The sequence below is a fragment of the Psammomys obesus genome, unplaced genomic scaffold (genome assembly GCF_907164565.1).
Source record: "Psammomys obesus unplaced genomic scaffold, mPsaObe1.curated_primary_1811, whole genome shotgun sequence".
Classification (NCBI taxonomy): domain Eukaryota; kingdom Metazoa; phylum Chordata; class Mammalia; order Rodentia; family Muridae; genus Psammomys; species Psammomys obesus.
The window spans coordinates 11,929-31,051 of record NW_026590803.1 but is presented as its reverse complement, the minus strand read 5'-3'; the positions used below and the strand labels follow the sequence as shown (position 1 = coordinate 31,051).

Sequence of the window (19,123 nt, the reverse complement as noted above, 5' to 3'; positions counted from 1 at the left end):
ACACACACACACACACACACACACACACACACACACACACACACACACAGATAGATAGACAGACAGGTAGATACACACGCACACAAAACTTTCTCCAAACAAGAAGCTCAGTGACTGGAATAGCCTCATAAACACATTTTAACAGTTACTTTTCTTACAATAATAGAAGCCACTAACATTAATAAAGCTGTATGTGTTGGGTGCTATAAATAAGCTTTGTGTGGATTTTTAAGTTTAATAGTCAAAATGACCCTACCAAGATTTCCCTTACAAGACATACCAAAAGGCTAGGGATATAAGTAGGTGGTAAAAAGTATGTCTATTCTACCCACAAAGCCCTGAGTAAAAGTCTCAGTGTAGCCACAAAAGGGAGGAAAGGGGAGATCCTCTTTTTTGTTGTTGCCAAACCATATCTCCTTACCTCAAACACCACGTAGTTCTCACTACTCAGGCATTAAATGCCATTTTATGTTTGTCTTTCTCATAGATTGAGATCTTCAATAGCTATTGTGTGTACATGGACATGGCACATCAGGTGTGGATGTCAGAAGAAAACTTGTGGTGCCAGGAGTGGTGGCACACACCTTTAATCCCAGCAGTCAGGAGGCAGAGGTAAGCAGATCACTATGAGTTCGATGCCAGCCCGGTTTACAAAGCGAGTCCAGGACAGCCAAGGCTACACAGAGACACAAACAAACAAACAAACAAACAAACTTTTCGGAATCTCTATCTTCACAGGAGTTGCGGGGATTGAACCCAGGTTCTTCTGCTTCTTAGTCAAATGCTTTTTACTCATTTACAGAACATGCACTCTTACCATTTCTCACAAGAAATATTCAATCTTACTCCCAGATGTATTTTTATGTATCTTGAATACTGCTTTAAATATGACAGTTAGTAGAGCAATGTCCCCCACAACTCTCCACTTTCTTCACCCTTATAGGTCATTGCTATTTAGACTAGACAAGAGTCAAGAACCAATACCCAGAGCTCATTGCTCAGGCGTCTCCAACTATAGTATTTGTCAATTAGGATAATTTTCAGTCTACTGTAAAGTATTTAGTAAATATAAATGAATTTTGGAGGGCTGGAGACATAGCTTAATTGGTAGAGTGCTTGCCTAACATGCATGAACAAACCTTCCGTTAGATCCCTAACAACACAGAAAATCAGGTATGGCAGTAAACGCCTGTAATAATAGCAACTGGGAGGTATGAAGATCAAAGAATTCAAGGATACCCTCAGACACACAGCAAATTCAAGGCCAGCCTGGACAACATGAAAGGTTCTCAACAAAATAAATAAAAAACAGTGCTATATTTAGACTGGAGTCCTAGACTCCAGATACGTCATTGTAAATTTGGAAAAACTCCTATATCTGGAGGGAGGGATATCCCCAAACATTTCAGAACAGTTAAGATAACCGATACTTAACCTGTTCTATAATGAGAATTACACACCATTTTATAGGCATGGTGGAACACATCTTTAATCCCAGTACTTGGGAGGCAGAGGCAGATAAATCTCTGTAAGATGGAGACCAGCCTGGTCTACATAGTGAGTTCCAGGCCAAGTAGGGATACATAGTGAGACCCTGTTTCAAATAAACAATAAAAATAGAAAATTACATGTCATCAATAGTCATGCCTATATTATGCACCTCTTCTAAGTCAGACTCTCAATAAAAACTCTACCAGACGAACCCTGCAGTGTACCACATTAGAAATTAATTTATTAATACTGGATGCCATAAGCTTCCTGTAGTCAAGTCTAGATTCAAGAGTCTAGCTAGCACACAAATATAAGTAGGTAAGTAATTTTTTCCTAATACCACCTCCTGGTTCTGCAGTAGTACCAGAATACTAAACAAAGACATTATTAAATCTTTGTTAAACAGACTACTAACACACTGGAGACCCAGGAGACTGACAGCAGATATTAGTACACATTAATGAAGTCACAGTAAACAAGGACACCTTGGAGCACAGTGCTTTGAGAATGAGGTATAAATAGCAGTGGGAAAACTTTGGGAAAGTTAACAAATCACTGACTCTAGTTAAGAACCCCAGCCTTCACAACAGCTATCCTATTTTCTCCCTTGCTTAGAAGATAAAGAGTATGCATTTCCTTACTGGGACTAGGAATTTCTTGACTTCCTCCATGGCATGGGCCATAAGAGCATAAGCCTCACATGGTGGTCCAAAGACTTCAATGAAGACATGCAGATCCATATTTAAATGGGCATATTTGGGGTCTCCACCCTTGCGCAACTCTTCCTCCTATAATAGAATGCAAAGAAACATCAAATTATACACAAACTAAAAGAAAGCAATACTTTTACCTCTAGGCCAAAAAGAGAGCAACAAAAAATATGTAAAAACAAACAAACACAACTCTTGGGTGTTTTTGAGACAGTCTCTGTGTATAAACAGAGCCCTGACTGTCCTGGACTTCCTTTGTAGACCAGGCACCTGCCTCTGCCTCCTTCGTGCTGAGATTAAAGGCCTGGGCCACCATGCCTGGCTAAGAAAAAAATGAACTCTTAAAGGAAGTAAATTTAAAGGAAGTAAAGCAAGTCTTAGAAGCTAACTTACACTACCCACTAAAACTATACTTGGTTAACCCTTCCCTTAAGCCACTGAAGCATTCACTGTAGTGAATTAGGAATAAAACATTACACCTATTCAGATCAACACTTGTTTGCTCAGTACTTAGTACATGCACACCCATATTTATGGCCAAGTTTTTAAACCCATTAGAGCTCGTTATTACCATCAACCCTGGTAATATATTTTTACTGTCTAGGAATTCCATGGGAGGAACAAAGTCAGAGCAGTGAAGAAAATTTCTTAGAAATCTCACTAACTAAAATAACATACTTCAGCAGAAGCATTCTATACATCTAGTGAAAAATGTTAAAGGACAACAGAAAAAAGACTAAGAAAACATCATCGAACAAATTTCTAGATTTATCAGGTAAGTCTTATCTAAAAAGCTGACCCAAAAAAGGAAAACCATTGTATGTGGTAGAAATTTTTATGCCAACTAATAACAGACTGTGTAAGGTGTTGTGGAGTGGAAAAGAAGAAAACTTCTAAAAGTAGGTTCTCTTTGTCCATATAAATTATGTTTACTTTTGGAATCTATTCTTTTATCAGGTCTCACATTCCTGTTGGCTAGAAATCAAACCCCAAACTAACCAACACTTAGCATCACTGGTCTCATTACTTCCTGTCACTGGAAAACGGGGTGAGCTGTTCACATTTTAGTGTCTTCAATCTGGTTAGGTTTAATACACCCAGTTCTCATTTCAAGTTTTCAGAGGTAGGTTTACCAAAGCTAACCATGTTATCTAATGGTATCATAATACAGCACAGCCAAAAGGAAAAACAAAAAACAAAACAATCTGGAGAGATGGCTTAGCAGTTAAGAGCACTGGCTGTTCCTCCGGAAGTCCTGAGTTGGAGTCCCAACCATTTATAACTATAGTCCTATGGGATCCAACACCCTCTTCTGGTATGCAGATGTACATGCAGACCATATACATCCATATACATAAAATAAAAACATCTTTAAAAAAAGGGAAATCATTAGGATGTACCTAGACTCTTCCCAATATTGCCAATGAGCGCTTAGGTGCAACGAAAGCTTACAGCACTCACGTGTGCACGCTGGGGACATGGTGGTACATATTTTTAATACCAGCATGTGGAAGGCAGAGACAGGCAGAACTTTGTTTGAGAACAACATGGTTTATATACCAAGTTCCAGGTGAGATACTGTCCAAAACCCTCCTAACTCCACCCCTAAACAAATCCCCAAACGTTTGCTTACATTAAACATCCATATCAGACACTGGGCAACTAGATAGCAGTAGGATTTTATTTTGCCTCACTATTATGAACTTACCTTGGCTTTGTCTCTCATTGAACCCTTCCCTAAGACAGAGATCTTTGCACCAGTCTCTTCCTGCAGTCTTTTGATTGTATTTCCTTGTGGTCCAAGAATCTTCCCCACGAAATTGAACTGACAGAAAATTGAAAAACAGAATTCTAAATACACATGCCTCTATAAAATTTAAACTTTTAACATGCCATTTGATCCTTAACAACCCTATAAAGTAAGAATCTTTATATAGAAACACATGAAATCCCCATTTTACCCAAAAGGTGGAGTTAGGAGGGGTGAGACAATGTCTCACTGTGTAGCTTTGGCTGTAGCAATGAGTGATTATCCGTAAGCTTGTAACTGGAAGTGGCAGTTCCTAGACCAGACTTTGGATTTCCTGATAAAGACTGGTAGTCTTTCAAAAGTCACTGCAACTCTTAATACTGTTATATAATATTTTAAAATGCATACTTCTCTTAGGATCAGACTCACACCGCACATAAGTAAGAGCACCTGTTCTGAGTTAGAAAGAACAAATGCTGTACCTGTTGGTAGCCTGTATGGTAAACTGAGTGCTAGCTACTCTCCTTTAAAAAGGAGGAAGTTGAAACACTTTTAAAATTTTACACTTATTTACATGTACACCAGGCACGTGCAAGCGAAGAGAACGCCAGTCGGGGAAGCCACACTTCACATGTGATCAGGATAACTTGTGGAAGTTAGTTCTTTACCATGTGGGTAAGAATTTTTAGCCCAAAGCACCTACCTTTTCTTGTTTTTTTTTTCGAGTCAAGGTTTCTCTGTATAGTCCTGGCTGTCCTCAAAATCAGAGGTCTACCTGCTGTCTCCAGATTAAAGGCGTGTGCCACCACTACATGGCAGAAGCAGCTTCTTTAAAAGCAAATTCTAAAAGGCTGGAGAGATGGCTCAGGGGTTTAAGAACACTTGCTGCTCTTCCAGAAGGCCTGGGTGGGATTCCTAGCACCCACATGGTAGCTTATAATCATCTGTGATTCCATTTCCAATGGATCCTACACTTTCTTCTGCCTTCTTCAGGCCTGCTCACACATGTTGCACATACATACATACAATAAAATATTCACATGCATTAAATAAAGTTCATCCCATTTGAGGATATGTGTTGTATTTTATTTGACTTAAACTGTAAGTCAAGGGCAGAAAAATGGCTTGTTGAGATAACATTACTTGTTGCTCTTGGAGAAGATTAGGTTCTGTTCCAGCACCCACAAATGGATTCACAACAACGTGTAGCCCCAGTTCCAGAAGGTTCTTACACTCTCTTGGCTTCCTTAAGCACAGGGCACCTACATGGTGCACATATAATATACATGCAGGCACTTAGATGTGTGCATAAAGTAAGATAAATTCTAAGTCAACCTTCTGACAAAGAGCAATGCTTCAGGGATCCAGAATTTTACTTTGGGCCTAAAGCCTGAGCAAAACATGAAAAAGTAATTAGTTTTGATTACTAAAGGTAACTGTACTTCTTTTTCTTTTTTTTTTTAAATCTGGAAAATATGATTTATTAAAATTGAGCCTGAAAGAAATAGAGCACTAAACTCATCTTGTTTTTCTTTTACAGAAGTAAAGTCTTAAAAAATATTCTTAATGAATAACAAATACTTTAGAATGAAACATATTCACTGGTAAATTAAAAGAAACAATACTAATCTTTCATAAGCTTCATCAGAATGCAAAATAAAGGAGGAGTGTTTTTCTTTTCTTTTTTGGGGGTATGTACCATTTATTAAAGAGAAAAGCAAATTGCATACTGATGAAATACATGTGTTCCTCATTTTTTATGTATAATTTTATTTTATTTTTTTATTAATTATACTTTATTCACTTTGTATCCCCCATAAGCCCCTCCCTCCTTCCTTCGCGATCCCACCCTCCCTCCCCCTTCTTCACGAATGCCCCTCCCCCTTCTTCACGAATGCCCCTCCCCAAGTCCACTGATAGGGGAGGTCCTCCTCTCCTTCCTTCTGATCTTAGTCTATTAGATCACATCAGGAGTGGCTGCATTGTCATCTTCTGTGGCCTGGTAAGGCTGCTCCCCCCTCAGGGGGAGGTGATCAAAGAGCAGGCCAATCAGATTATGTCAGAGGAGTCCCTCCTCTTCCCATTACTATGGAACCCACTTGGACACTAAACTGCCATGGGCTACATCTGTGCAGAGGTTCTAGGTTATCTCCATGCCTGGTACTTGGTTAGAGTATGAGTCTCTGGGAAGACCCCCGTGTTCAAATGTTCTGGTTCTGTTGCTCTCCTTTGTAACTGTACTTCTTTCTTGACTAAAACTATGCTGTTAGTATGGACTTTTGATATTTTTTAACTTCCAGAAACAGGTACTTCAAACACAGGGAATCTTTACAGGTGGATGCATGGCCATCCCATGTCTTTATCACAGGCAACAACACACCAATCTACAATATTAACTCACAAAATTGAGCCACTTTTACATTTACCTTTGGATACTGCTTGACGGGTATCAGTACCCGTTCTTTTAGCTTCATGTTCTTATGAGAAAATAAATCCAAGTAATTCTCCTCGTCGTCTTTTTTTGACTCTCCCTTCTGAATCTTCTCAATTTCTGAATAAAAAAAAACAGAATTTAATTTTTTTACTTGTAAGTAAAGGAATCCGGCAAGACTGCTTAAAGCAGTATTGTGGAGTACTGGATAAAAAGACCAAGCAGTTCAGTACAGATGAATGTACTAATTTTAGATACACTGGGTGTAGCACCTAAAACGATAAGAGGTTGGCTATGGAACCTGCTTCCCACCCTCATCTGAAGTGTCTGTGCCATACATTCACACGTTTCTTGACTTAAGAGTCCATGCACTGGCCATGCATGGTGACGGACACCTTTAAACCCAGCACTCAGGAGGCAGAGGCAGGTGGATCTCTGAGTTCCAGGCCAGCCTGGTTTACAGAGCCGGTTTTAGGATAGCCAGGGCTACAAAGAGAAACCCATCTCAAAAAAACAACAAAAACAAAAATATATATACATTTATTTAAATTAATTCAGTGAGATGGTAAAAAGAGATTTAAAAAATTTGAACAAATAAAAATCTTCAGCAAGAAAAAAAATACAAAGAGGATTAGAGAGATATCTCAGCTATTAGAAGCCCACAGTGCGCTTCCAGAAATCCTGAGCTCACTACCCACAGCAGAGTGACTTTCAGCCGCCTCTAACCTCCAGGATCCAAAGCAGTCTTCTGGACTGCATAGGCACTGACAAACACATATAAAAATGAAAACAAACCAAAAAATCTTTTTATAAAAGCTGGGCTGTTTGCAGCAAATTCATCACAGCTTATTACAGATTTCTTTGTTCCTTCTCTGCTCCTACTGTTTTACCTGACCAACTGAAGAAAGAGAAGTTTCCCAATAAAGGAACAAAAACTAACATTTAAAGACAGGTCCGGGCTGGAGAGATAGCTCAGTGGTTAAGAGCACTGCCTGCTCTTCCAAAGGACCTGGGTTCAAATCCCACCCACATGGCAGCTCACAACTGTCTATAATGCCAATTCCAAGCGATCTGACACCTTCACACTAATGCACATTGAATAAAATTAAATAAATAAAAATATTAAAAAAAAAAATAAAGACAGGTCCATTACCATTTCATTATAGCAATAGTGTTTTTGTTTTTCTTAGACAGGGAAGTTTCCTTCCTTTTAAACTGAGGAGTTTGAAAGATCCTATTCTTACCCTGTCACACATCAGTAGTTGTCATCTTAGAAAGTTATGTAACTGTTCTGCATATTTGTTTTCTCATTTACAAAATACAAGCAAAATCAACCTTTTATAAGGAAAGACTAACAATGAGGGATAAAAGTGTCTGCCTGTGGTCCCAGCTTTCAGGAGCCAACCAGGAGGCTCCTGCTTAAGTACAGGGCTCCTCTGGTATTTCTCAACTACTGAGATATATAGTTAGGCCCTTCAGCTGTAGCTTATGCCACTTTGCAGAAACTTCAGTTACAGTACAAGAAGACTCAAAAGCTGGATTTGCAAACTGATGGTATTAAGGTTTGTTTATATGCAATATAAAGTACCCTATAAATTTAGGGCCTACCTATGACACAGAATTACTCCACTGCATTTTCTACTAGTTATTGGTTCTCGGAATCCTTTTCCTACTGTTCCACAACTTTTAAAAGAATACCAACCATTTTAAAGAATTCAAAGAATGGCGATCAATGAAATAAAACTTCAGCTTGGAGTAGAGCTAAGAATATGTCTGAGCCAGCTGTGCTTACTACACAAAGATTCATATTCATATATTTAGATTATAATTATATTATTATAATATATTATTTACAATATATTCATATTACTATGAATATAACCCCCCAAAAAAAAACCAGAAAGTGGCAAGTGCTCCCTGTAACCTAGACTCTGGCGTTGTAGAGACAGTGAATCCCTGGGTTTGATGGCCAGCAATCTAAACAGTGAGCTCCAGGTGCAGTGAGAGACTATCTTAAGAAATAAGATAGCAAGTGAAAGTAAAACAAGTAATACACTGGTGGAGAAGAACCGAGGAAGAAACCAGACATTATCTGGCTTCCATACATGCATGCAAAGGAGTCAGAATAGCCGAGGAAGCAAGACTAGCAAACGACGTGAGTCTTCACCAAGGCTCATCTGCCATATTCAGAAGAGGATACCGTAACAGATACTATCTGATTTTCCCTCAAAAACAACTCAGTAGAGTTGTTGGTATATATCCCCATTTTATAACCAAGAAATTAAAACCGGAGCATTTAATTACATCTAGGTTATAACTGGGTGGTGGTGGCACACACCTGTAATCCCAGCACTTGGGAGACAGAGGTAGGCGGATCTCTGTGAGTTCGAGGCCAACCTGGTCTACAAAGTGAGCCCAGGACAGCTAAGGCTACACAGAGAAACCCTATCTCAAAAACAAAATAAAATTACATCTAGGTCACAAACTGCTAACGTGGCAGAAAGCGGACTAAAACATAGGCTTGGAGCTAAAGATACGGCTCAGTGGTTAAGAGCATGCACTGCTCTTGTACAGAACAGTGGTTCAGGTCCCAGTCCCCACATGGCAGCTCACAACCATTTTCGACTCCAGTTCCAGAGGACCCGAATGCGTTTTTGGTCTCCATGCACGCCAGGCAAACACTTGATGCACATATAAATGTAGCCATGACACTCATACACATAAATCTAAAAACACTAGGCATTTTCTAACTTCAAATCTCACATCTTTCCTATGCTCTCTTAGTGGAGAACAGAGGACACTTTAGCAAAGGAAGCGCTAATTTTTAAAAAGTTTGTAGAACTACAATTTATACCTAGTGAGGGAGCACAAACCCTTAATCTCAGCACTTGGGAAGCAGAGGCCAGGGATCTATAGAGTGAGTTTCAGGGCAGCTATGCACATAGTTTTTGCCCTCCCCCCAAAAAGAAAGAAAATAATTTAAAAAGGAAGCTTCCCATGGCTTACCCTAAACCAAATGTGGTAGCATATGCCTGTGATCCTAGCACTCAAGGACTTCTGTGGTTCAGAGCCAATCTGAGACATATCAAGAACTTGTTTTTTAAAAAGTAGATAAAGAACTAAAAAGATATCTTACCCTCAGGCAAAAGCACTCTCTAAACAACACTTCTATAACTGACTCCCTCAAACGATGTTTGCATGGGCCTCTGGAGACCTTCAAAGTCCCAAGAGCCAAAGAAAGAAAAGCTAAGGTATAAACAACACAGAGATGTGACCCATCTGTTTGTTGGCCTGGCAATTATAACTTCTATCTAATCCAAGTGTCTGATTTGTCAGGAGTTTTGGATTACTCAATATAACCAAGACTATGCCCACTTAATGGGAAAAGAAACCTGAATTCAGAGTTATGGAATTCGCCACCAAATTAATGAGACAACACTTGCACCAACTCACTGTTTTTGCCATAGTAAATGCAATTAAGCTTAAGGCTTTTTTTAAAAAAAGTATCTTTTCTAATTTTTCTCCCTTTTGTCCCCTGTAAGCTTCCAAAAATTAGGATTATTTAATGATTCCTAGAAAAAAAGAACAGGGTTTCTATTTGTTTAAAAAGGGGGAGGGGCTCACCTAGGTGAGATACTCTTCCTCTGTACCCTCCAGAGGACAAGGCTTTAGATGTGCACTCTCATGCACACCAAGCTAGAACACACATTGTGAGGGGCAGACAATTGTGAGTCCTTGGCTCTGCTGCACTTTTAAGTGTGACCTTTTAACATAGGATAAGCTGAGCAATGCTTATTGACCCATGTCTATAACCCCAGCACTTGGGAGGTAGAAAGATCAGAAGTTCAAGGTCAACCTGGGCTATGAGACCCTGCCTAAAACTACATGACCCCCAACCCCACAAAAAACCAAAGAGAATAAAAAAGAAAAAGAATGCATACAAAAGGTTAATATTGGCTAAGCCTGGAAAAATATATGAACAGAATTTATTGGTTTAAGCCTTCAGAACGTTGGAAAAGGGTTTCACGATAAAGCCAGGAAATTTTAGTGAGATCTGGTCTCAAAATAAAAAAGTAAACAGAGCTAGGCTGTGGTGGTGCCTGCCTTTGGTAGATCTTAAGAGTTTCAGGCCAGCCAGGTCTACAGAGTGAATTCCAGAGAAACCCTGTCTCAAAAAAAAAAAAAAAAAAAAAAAAAAAAAAAAAAAAAAAAAAAAAAAACCTGTAAAAAGAACAGAATATAGAGTCCAATGGTAGAACACTTCAGCATGCATACAAAGGTATTAGCGCCAAAGAATAAAATTATGTCATCCTCTAGACTCCAGGTGTGCTTGGCTCATACTTCTGACCACTGCATCCCTTCTCCTGTTTATAATTTCGGGAATTCTATAATCATCAAACTAAATAACTTCAATTCATAGTTAAATAACTGCAGGACACACACACATATGTAAACACGATGTAAGAAATCTCCTTACTTCCTTCATTCATGTATTATTTCCAGCCTTTAGAGCTTTTTCTGTTAGTGCTATCTTTTAGAAACAAGACAATGATTTATGTGTAAAACAGACAAAACCTACTCCAAAATTTTTATTTGCCACACTGTTTCAAGTAAAAACACCTAGCATTTTAACCTTTTCTTGGGGGGGGGGGGGTGTCGTGGTCCCTCCAAGCATTTGAAGAAAGCTATAGGCTACCCTCCAACTATATAAAGTCATAATATACTGCATACAACAGTAGCTAGGAATGGAGAAAAAATGACCTAGCAGTGGTGCCACACGCCTTTAATCGCAACTCTTGGGAGGCAGTCAGGATGATCTCTGAGTTCAAGACTAGCCTGATCTACAGAGTGAGTTCCAGGATAGCCAGGGCTACACTGAGAAAACAAAACAAAACAAAAAGCCTGTCTTTAAAAATAAAACAAAACAAATGGAGAGAATGTGGGTACTGGCTCCTCCCAAAGCCTGAGTTTGGAATCCTTTTATAAGAGAAATTCTTATAGGCAAAACCCCTATTATGGCATATTTATCATGGCTTTCCAAATCCTTTCCTTAGAGAATAACTTTAAAGTTAGGAAATTTTCTTTTTAAATTAATATTTTTGAAAGAAGAAAATCTGTATTTATGTGTACTCTTTATTTTCAAAAATGTTTTACCTTATGTGTATATTTGTTTTATATGAATGCATATCTATGCACCACTTGTGTGCCTAGTGAGGGTATACCAGAAAAAAGCATCAGAGCAGCCCCTGGGATCTGGAATTACAAACAGCTATGAGCCACCAAATGGGTTCTTACAATTGAACTCAGGTCCTTTGAAAGAGTAACCAACGCTCAACTGCCTAGATATTCTCCAGCCACATTTTGCCTGCCTGTGTGTATGTGTACCTCATGCATGCCTGGTTTTCAGGGAGACCAGAAGAGGGCATCATCAGATCCTCTAGAACTATAGTTAGAGGCAGTTATGAGCCAAAAGGTGGATGCCTTAAACTAAACCAAAGTCCTTTATAGAAACAGAAGCGCTCTTAAATGCTGAGCCATCTTTCCATCTCCATGCTACCCTATTTATAGGCTTGATCACTTTCACCCCTGGCCATCAATAACCAATCTGTTTTCCACCCCTACTGTTTTTTCAAGAATGCTAAAGTTAAATGGGGTACTAACTCAAGAGGAGACTGAGGGTATTAAACACACAAGTTCAAGGCCAGCCTACACTAAATAGCAAGATTTTGTTTCAAAGAAAACGCTGCACTAGCAAAGTAGCACATATGCCTTTAGTCTCAGCACTTCAGAGGCGGAGGTAAAAGGATCTCTGTGACCATGAAACCAGACTGATTTACCATTAGTTCTAGGCTAGCCAGGGCTTCATTGTGAGACTCAGCCACAAAGAAAAGGCTTTACACATGCCAGGCAAGGATTTTACCACTAAACTAAACACAGCTCCATTTCTTTCAGATTTTCATTTTGAGACAAGGTCTCACTAAATTCCCAAGCTAACCCTGCACTCTGTAGCTCTAACACACCTTGAACTTGAGATTTATTTGCCTTGGCCTCCTGAGCACCTGGGATTACAGGCCTGTAGCAACAGGCCCAGTTTTGTTGCTGAGCTTTAAGGAATTTGAGTGTTCTGCTTTCAAACGAAATGTCAAACTGTTATCCAGAGTGGCTGCACCAATTATCAGCAATGTGTGGAAACTCCATCAGTCTCAGTCCTACTTCTTGGCTTTAAACCTATCCATGTATCACATCTTCAATGTCTTCCTATCTCTAAAACTTTTAGCTACTTTATATTCAACTTATAAAGGCAAAAAATGTCTCCCCCTCCAACCCCTGAAAATCCTTTATTGTGCATTAAGCACAAGCTCTTGCATACTTCCAACAAGCCTTCAAGACAGAACACTAATCTAGTTGGAATCAGTTTACAAAATGCAAAGAACAGGTTAATAAAAAAAACGGTCCTCTCCATAGCTTTAGTCTCCCTCCTGAGAATATGGTACATAAATCTGATTTGCATAAAGATCTTCTGATGACTTTTACTGAGTCATTTACAATGTCTACTTTTCTAACTGTAAAGAATACTAACAGACTGGCATTTTTACATAAATTTCCCTGATTCAAAAAGTCTAACATGAGTAGGTAGCTTTGTCTTTGCATATCTGCATTGTATCATCACAGCTGTATCAACTTGGCCAAGAGCAATGAATCTATGTTTAAAATCTACATTCTTTCTCAAACAAACAAACAAACAAAAAACCCTATACTCCTTAGAATTCTGTCAGTGGTTTCCCATTATAGTAATTTATAACAAAGTATGAGGCCACTCTGGGAAGCGCCCTTCCAAGAAAGAGGAAAACAATGGTGAAAAAGAGAGACAAAAGATCATTGCAAATTGTGTATCTGACACATAATTACAGCCAGGCATGGTGGCTAATGCCACTCAGGAGATAGGCAGTTAGATCTCTTGTAAGTTTGAGGCCAGACTGGTCTACACAGTGAATTCCAGGACAGTCACCACTGTGCAAAAGATCCTGTCCCCTACATCCCCAGGTGTGTGACACACACACACACACACACACACACACACACACACACACACACTACACCAGAAGACAATAAATACAAAATAAACTGCATAAGAGTAAGGGAGAGCTGTGTGGTGGTAACAGGAACCGTGGTCGGGTCTCATACACTTTTCAGGGAATGAAGAGAGAGATGCACAGAATAAGGCTAAGTGTTGGGCTCTGATCTCTAGTGTTCTTTAAGTCAGCTTCTTCATCTTCACTTCTTTACCAGCACTCTAGACTTTCTCATACCTTTCTTATTTCACTCAATGAGATCTTTCTTTTTAAAATTCAAATTGTAGCAGGTAGTATATAATGAAGGAGTGAAGAAAAAACTTTTAGTTGTTCAAGAGAAAAAAAGTCAAGTGTGTGAATCAAATGTAGATTGATTGTAAATCCTTTTTATACTGCTAATTTTGTTAGCTTAGCCAACTATTATCGTGTGTCTTGATGTCCTTGTCTGTAATAGTAATAAGATTATCTGATTCTCAGCCATCAAGAGGCAGAGGCAGGTGGATCTGAATTCAAGGACAGCTTGGTCTATAGATCAAGTTCTAGAACAGCCAGAAGGACTTCACAGAGAAACCCTGTCTCAAAAAGAAAAGAAAAGAAAAAAAAATTATCTTCTCATAGGCGTTGTGAAAGTTAAATATGGGCTAGAGAAATGGCTCAGTGGTTAAGAGCACTTACTGCTTTTCCAGAGGACCTGAGTTCAATTCCCAGCACCCACTATCAGGCAGTTCATACAAATGTCTGTAACTCTAGCTCCAGAGGATCTGATGCCCTCTTCTAGCTTCCAAGAAGCAGCTCTATATACACATACACACACCTAAATAAAAATAAATTAAAAAACAAAAAAACTAAATATTCTCAATCCATTGCCCAGCACAATAAATAGTAGTGGTTTTTTCCTTACATGTGTCCTTTCTAGAGCTTAAATTCAACTTAAATTCAATCTTCCTCATGTTTTTGCTTTTTCTGAATTATTTAGAAATATCTTAAACCTCACATTATAAGACAGGCATGGCTATAATCTTATTCATGAAGAAGGCAAAAAGAGTCAAGTTGGAGGGCAGCCTGAGCTACTTGCTAAGACCTTGTAAAACAAAAAGGCTGGGGATGCAGCTCCAGAACTAAAATGTCTGTTTCTGTTCTGTGTGAGGATAAAAAGTACATAGCCTGCCTAAGCTATCAAGTGAGTCCCAAGCCAGTCTGAAGGACAAGTTAATGAGAGCATCTCATTAACTTTTTTTAAGGGCTGGTCAGGGGGTTCAGAGGGTAAAGATGCTTGCTTCATGTCAAGCTTGACAGATGACCTGAGCTCTATCTTTTTAAAGATTTTATAATATAAGTGTTTTGATTGCATATATGCCTGGTGCCCTCAGAATTTAGAAGAGGGAGTTAGATTTCCTACCACCTGAGTTACCAATGGCTGCGAGCCACCATATGGGTGCTAGGAATTGAACCCAGGTCCTCTGCAAGAACAAGTGCTTTTAACCACTGAGCCATCTCTCAGTGGAGCCCCAACCTGAGCTCCATTTTGATCTACATCAGCACAGTAGAGAAGAACTGACACCCTGACATTCTGACTTCCATGGGCCCATGACATGCCCCTTTGCCCTACACAAACAAATATAAATTCTGTTGTTTTAAGGTTTTTGAGACATGGTCTCATTATGTAGCCCCGACTGGCCTGGAACTCAGAGATCTGCCTCAAGAGTGCTGGGATTAAAGTGTGTACTACCATGCTCCACCTGAAGAAAAAAGTTATAAAACAAGCATGTGCAAGGCATAAAACCCACGAGTTAAGTCACCAATTAAGGAAAGAGAGATCAACATAACTGAAAAACCTGAGCCAGAATCACTGCTACAAGCAACTGGGGATATATAGTAATTTCAAGGACAGACCAGGCTATTTAGCAAAACCTCAAAAAAACAGTAATAAATAAATTAAAATGCATACTAAGAAAAATCTCCATACATCCCAATGCTGGCACCTCACTAAGCCAACATTTATCTCAATCCTATTTCTCCAATAGAAATGTCAGTTTGGAACAGAATTGGTAGTACACAACTATAATCCTAGCACTAGGAGAATAGATCATATAGAGAGTCATACAGAGCTAGAAAACCACCTGGGCTAAATGAGACCCTGTTTCAAAAAGCTAAGGGAAAGAGGCTGGGGAGACAGCTCAGCAGTTAGAGGATCACTGGCTGCTCCACCAGAAGACACAGGCTCAATTCTCAGCACCTGCAAATTCCAGCACCCACAAGCTCCACACCTTCAGTTCCAGTTTCCAGGGGAACTGATGCTCTCTACTGGCCATCCTCAGGCAAGAGGCACACAATCTGCGCACACATAGGCAAAACACTTCATATACAGAAAATAAAAACATTAAGAAAAAAAGCTAAAAGCATGGCAGATTCCTGTAAATTCAAGGCCGGCCTGGTTGGTCTACATACTTAGACACTAGCACAAAATAAAGGGCAAAGGCAGAAAAAGGGCTTAACTTAAAAAATATACACTAATCAAAATGTTCTCTTGGTAACCACAAGAACTGTGACTGCAAAGTTCAAAAGTAACATTTGAGAATCAAATTTTTGCTAACCCAGAAAACATGTTTTAAAAGAGGATGACCACCAGCACTTGAAGGCCAAACTATACCTTGTGTATACAGGAATGTATAATCAGAAGAAAACTGGTGACACTTTATCTAGTGAGTATAAGTTAATGGTCTGATTTTACATCAAACTCAGTTTTCACACTCACCACTTTACAGATGAAGCTGCTGAGATTTTTAAAGTTTCTCAGGATAAAGTAACTAGTTAGGGATCAGTTTCCAAAGTAAACATCTTAAAACCGATATTAATTTTCCTGCAATTAATTTGACAGGTTATAGAGATTTGAGAAAATTAAAAAAAAAAAAAAAAAACTAGCACCAACTCAACCTTTACCATAGTGACAGTCTTCAGTCTACAGGTACTTTCCCCCAGTGTTTGGTAGTTTGTTATTTGCAAGCCAGTACAAAATAAATATAAAAGATAATGCCAGAATATGAAGATCAGTTTGTATAATGCTGTTTGATCCTAGGCACTGCACTGAGTCTGATGGTGCACACCTCCCAAACTGTGGAGGTAGAGGCAGAACGAACAGAAGTTCAAGGCCATCAATAGCTAGCTCATAGTGAGTGCCACCCCAGCCCCAGCAACTTGAGACCTGTCTCAAACTAAAAAAGGAGGAGCAGGAGGAGGAAGAGGAGAAATATTAAAGTCTTTACCGGTAAATAAGTTGTCAGAACACAGCAAACAGAAACATACGAACCTGAGTATGTTGCAGAAAAGAAAACACTAAGCTGAAATGCAAACTATTGATGTTTGTTTTTACTGACCACAGGGTTTGTTCTCTGTGCTTTAAGACTCACTTGTTTTTACATCTGACTATAAATAAAAACACATCTTTAAGTTATTCTTCTGCAGTCAATGACTTTTTTCATTGTAAAAACAGTAAAGCTCCTTCAACGATGCTGGGAGGCAGAAAAATAAATGGAGAAAAATAGTCTTTTCCTTTTATTCTTTTCAGGTTTGTATTTGAGTTCGTGTATTGGACAGAGGGAAAATCAGATTTCCCGGTGCTGAAGTTACAGGTGTTTGTGAGCCATGGGATGTGGGTGCTGGGAACTGAAGCCCTATGGAATAGCATGGAGTGAGTGCTCTTAACCACTGATCCAACTCTCATCAGATAATGGTGTTTTCACAATGAACTGTCCACAGTATCATTCTGGCCAGAGTCCAACTACTCGGTCAGCGAACGACTGTGGGTCTTATATGCTTAATAAGATTTTGATACCAAAAAAATATTTATTAAAACCATGTCTTAACTACGAGAGGGTCAAACACATGGTCTGAATTAGAAAACTAAGTCATTGAAGTCAAAGAGAACTCGCTAGTCTACAAGCAAAGAACAAAGGCTACCATTCTTAAACTCTCTCTCTACTCAAGCAGAAACTAAAACAAAAAGACCAATTTCTCATTCATCTCACGCCAAACAACCTACAGTCCCTTACCTCCCTCTAGCATTCCTTTCCACGGTCTCCTGGGTTACTTTCCCCCACGTTGCTTAACTGCGAAGACACATTTTAAAATAAAGGAGAAAAACCGTCCGTGTCTGCAGCAATTCTTATTCGACAGGCCGAAATGGAAAACTTGGCTTGAGAAAACCTCAACCTCCCGATTCTCTCTCGATGCTCCGGCCTCTGAGTAACTTAACATCCAGCTAAGTCCCGCATCGCTCCGTAAAAGGCGCCGCGTGGGACCAGCATTCTGGCCGTCTCTTTACCTCCTACACCTCGGATCAAGCCACGCTCTACCAACCGCAAGCCAAAAAATAAAATGTTTCCCTTTGGGAAAGCGGGGAGAGGGAGTTCCATTTCTGCAGAAAGAGCTGGTCCGTGGCGCGCCGGGCAACTACTACGGGAGGGGAAGACGGGGTCGGGAAAGGGGCGGGAGCTCAGTCCTATCCATCAAGCTCTTCCCGCTCGGAGATGGCGGGTCCTCCACCGGCCTCACCGCGGCTGAGAAACCTCCCCTGAAACCCTGAGCCGGGGTGGGACCGTGGCTCCAGGGCCAGATGAGAACTCTCGATGCCCGGGCTCCGAGGGGGCGGGAGCAAGAGGAACAAAGCGGCGGCCACCTAGCGCCAGGACTGAGAGACCCGTGGGTGCGCCGAGACCCGCTTACCTACGGACAGCAGCTGCATGGCGTGAGTGAAGGACGGGTCGAGCGAGTCCTTCTCAGCCATGAGTTCAGGCAGGTACTTGTTCTCCGGCTCCATCTTGACCGCGGCTGTGGCAGACGGGGGCAGCAGCGGGGTCGGCGCGGAACCCACCACAGTGGCGTCGGGACCTGTAGCCGAGGGAGGCAGCAGCGGCGGCGGCTGCGTGGCGGGCGAAGCCCGAGCGCCCCCTCGGGGACCACCTCCGCCTCCCCGGGACCGGTGGGGCAGCGGCGGCGGCCGAGACGGGGCCTGACGCACCGAGGGGTGGACACCTGAGGGGTCCATGGAGCCGCTGCGGCCCGAGGACCGGGTGAGGCGCGCGGCAGGGTCGTCCCGGCGCTGCATCGGGGAGAATGTGTGGCGTGCGAGCGAGGAAGCGACGCGGCGGCTGCTGAGGCCCGAGCGGCGGTTGGCGGGGGTGGAAGAGCGGGAGCGACGGCGACCGAAGCCGACCTGAGCGACCCAGCGAGAGAGCACCGGAAGTGAGGCGGCGCGCATGCGCAGGAGTCTACCGGCACCGCCCTTGAGTTTCTCCGCGGAGAACAAAGTCCCCAGCCGGGCCACGGCGCCTGCGCCGACTAAAGACGTAGCCTCCCGGCTCGGGCTCCGAGCTTACTGCGCCTGCGCGGGCGCCCGCCGCCTTCGTTCGTTTCTTTTTTTTTCTTTTCCACGTGACTCGGAGCTAGCGGTACACGTGTCTTCCCCCCTCCTCCACGCACTCCCCCCCCCCCCCCCCCCCTCCAGGCGGAGTGCGCGGAGAGGGCGGGCGCTGTGGAATGTCTTTGTCTGCGCGCGGGCCCGCGGAGTGTGGGGCGAGGAACCTGTTATTCGTGGGCCACGCCTCCTCCAACGGCCGAGCCTCGGAAGGTCCCAAGAGAGATGTGTGGCCGAGTGGATTCGGGGGCTGCC

At 41.3% G+C, this 19,123-nt stretch overlaps 1 protein-coding gene across 1 annotated transcript; it reads right to left on the bottom strand.

Annotated features, from left to right (window-relative positions):
* Window positions 1-1,705: 1,705 nt before the first annotated feature.
* Window positions 1,706-18,713, bottom strand: LOC129678272 (KH domain-containing, RNA-binding, signal transduction-associated protein 1-like). The gene is made up of 4 exons (XM_055608999.1): window positions 18,178-18,713; window positions 6,378-6,502; window positions 3,910-4,026; window positions 1,706-2,279 (listed from the first exon to the last, which is right to left on the bottom strand). Exons 1-4 carry the CDS (start codon window positions 18,710-18,712, stop codon window positions 2,103-2,105), a joined length of 954 nt encoding a protein of 317 aa, XP_055464974.1. The 5' UTR covers window position 18,713; the 3' UTR covers window positions 1,706-2,102.
* Window positions 18,714-19,123: the final 410 nt, after the last annotated feature.

Excerpts from the sequence above, each read along its gene's own strand:
- LOC129678272 (XM_055608999.1), bottom strand. The coding sequence starts at position 18,712 with ATGCGCGCCGCCTCACTTCCGGTGCTCTCTCGCTGGGTCGCTCAGGTC. Across the intron at positions 6,503-18,177 it reads CATGCAGCTGCTGTCCGTAG|AAATTGAGAAGATTCAGAAG; the intron begins GTAAGCGGGTCT and ends TTTTTTATTCAG. Across the intron at positions 2,280-3,909 it reads CAATGAGAGACAAAGCCAAG|GAGGAAGAGTTGCGCAAGGG; the intron begins GTAAGTTCATAA and ends ATTCTATTATAG.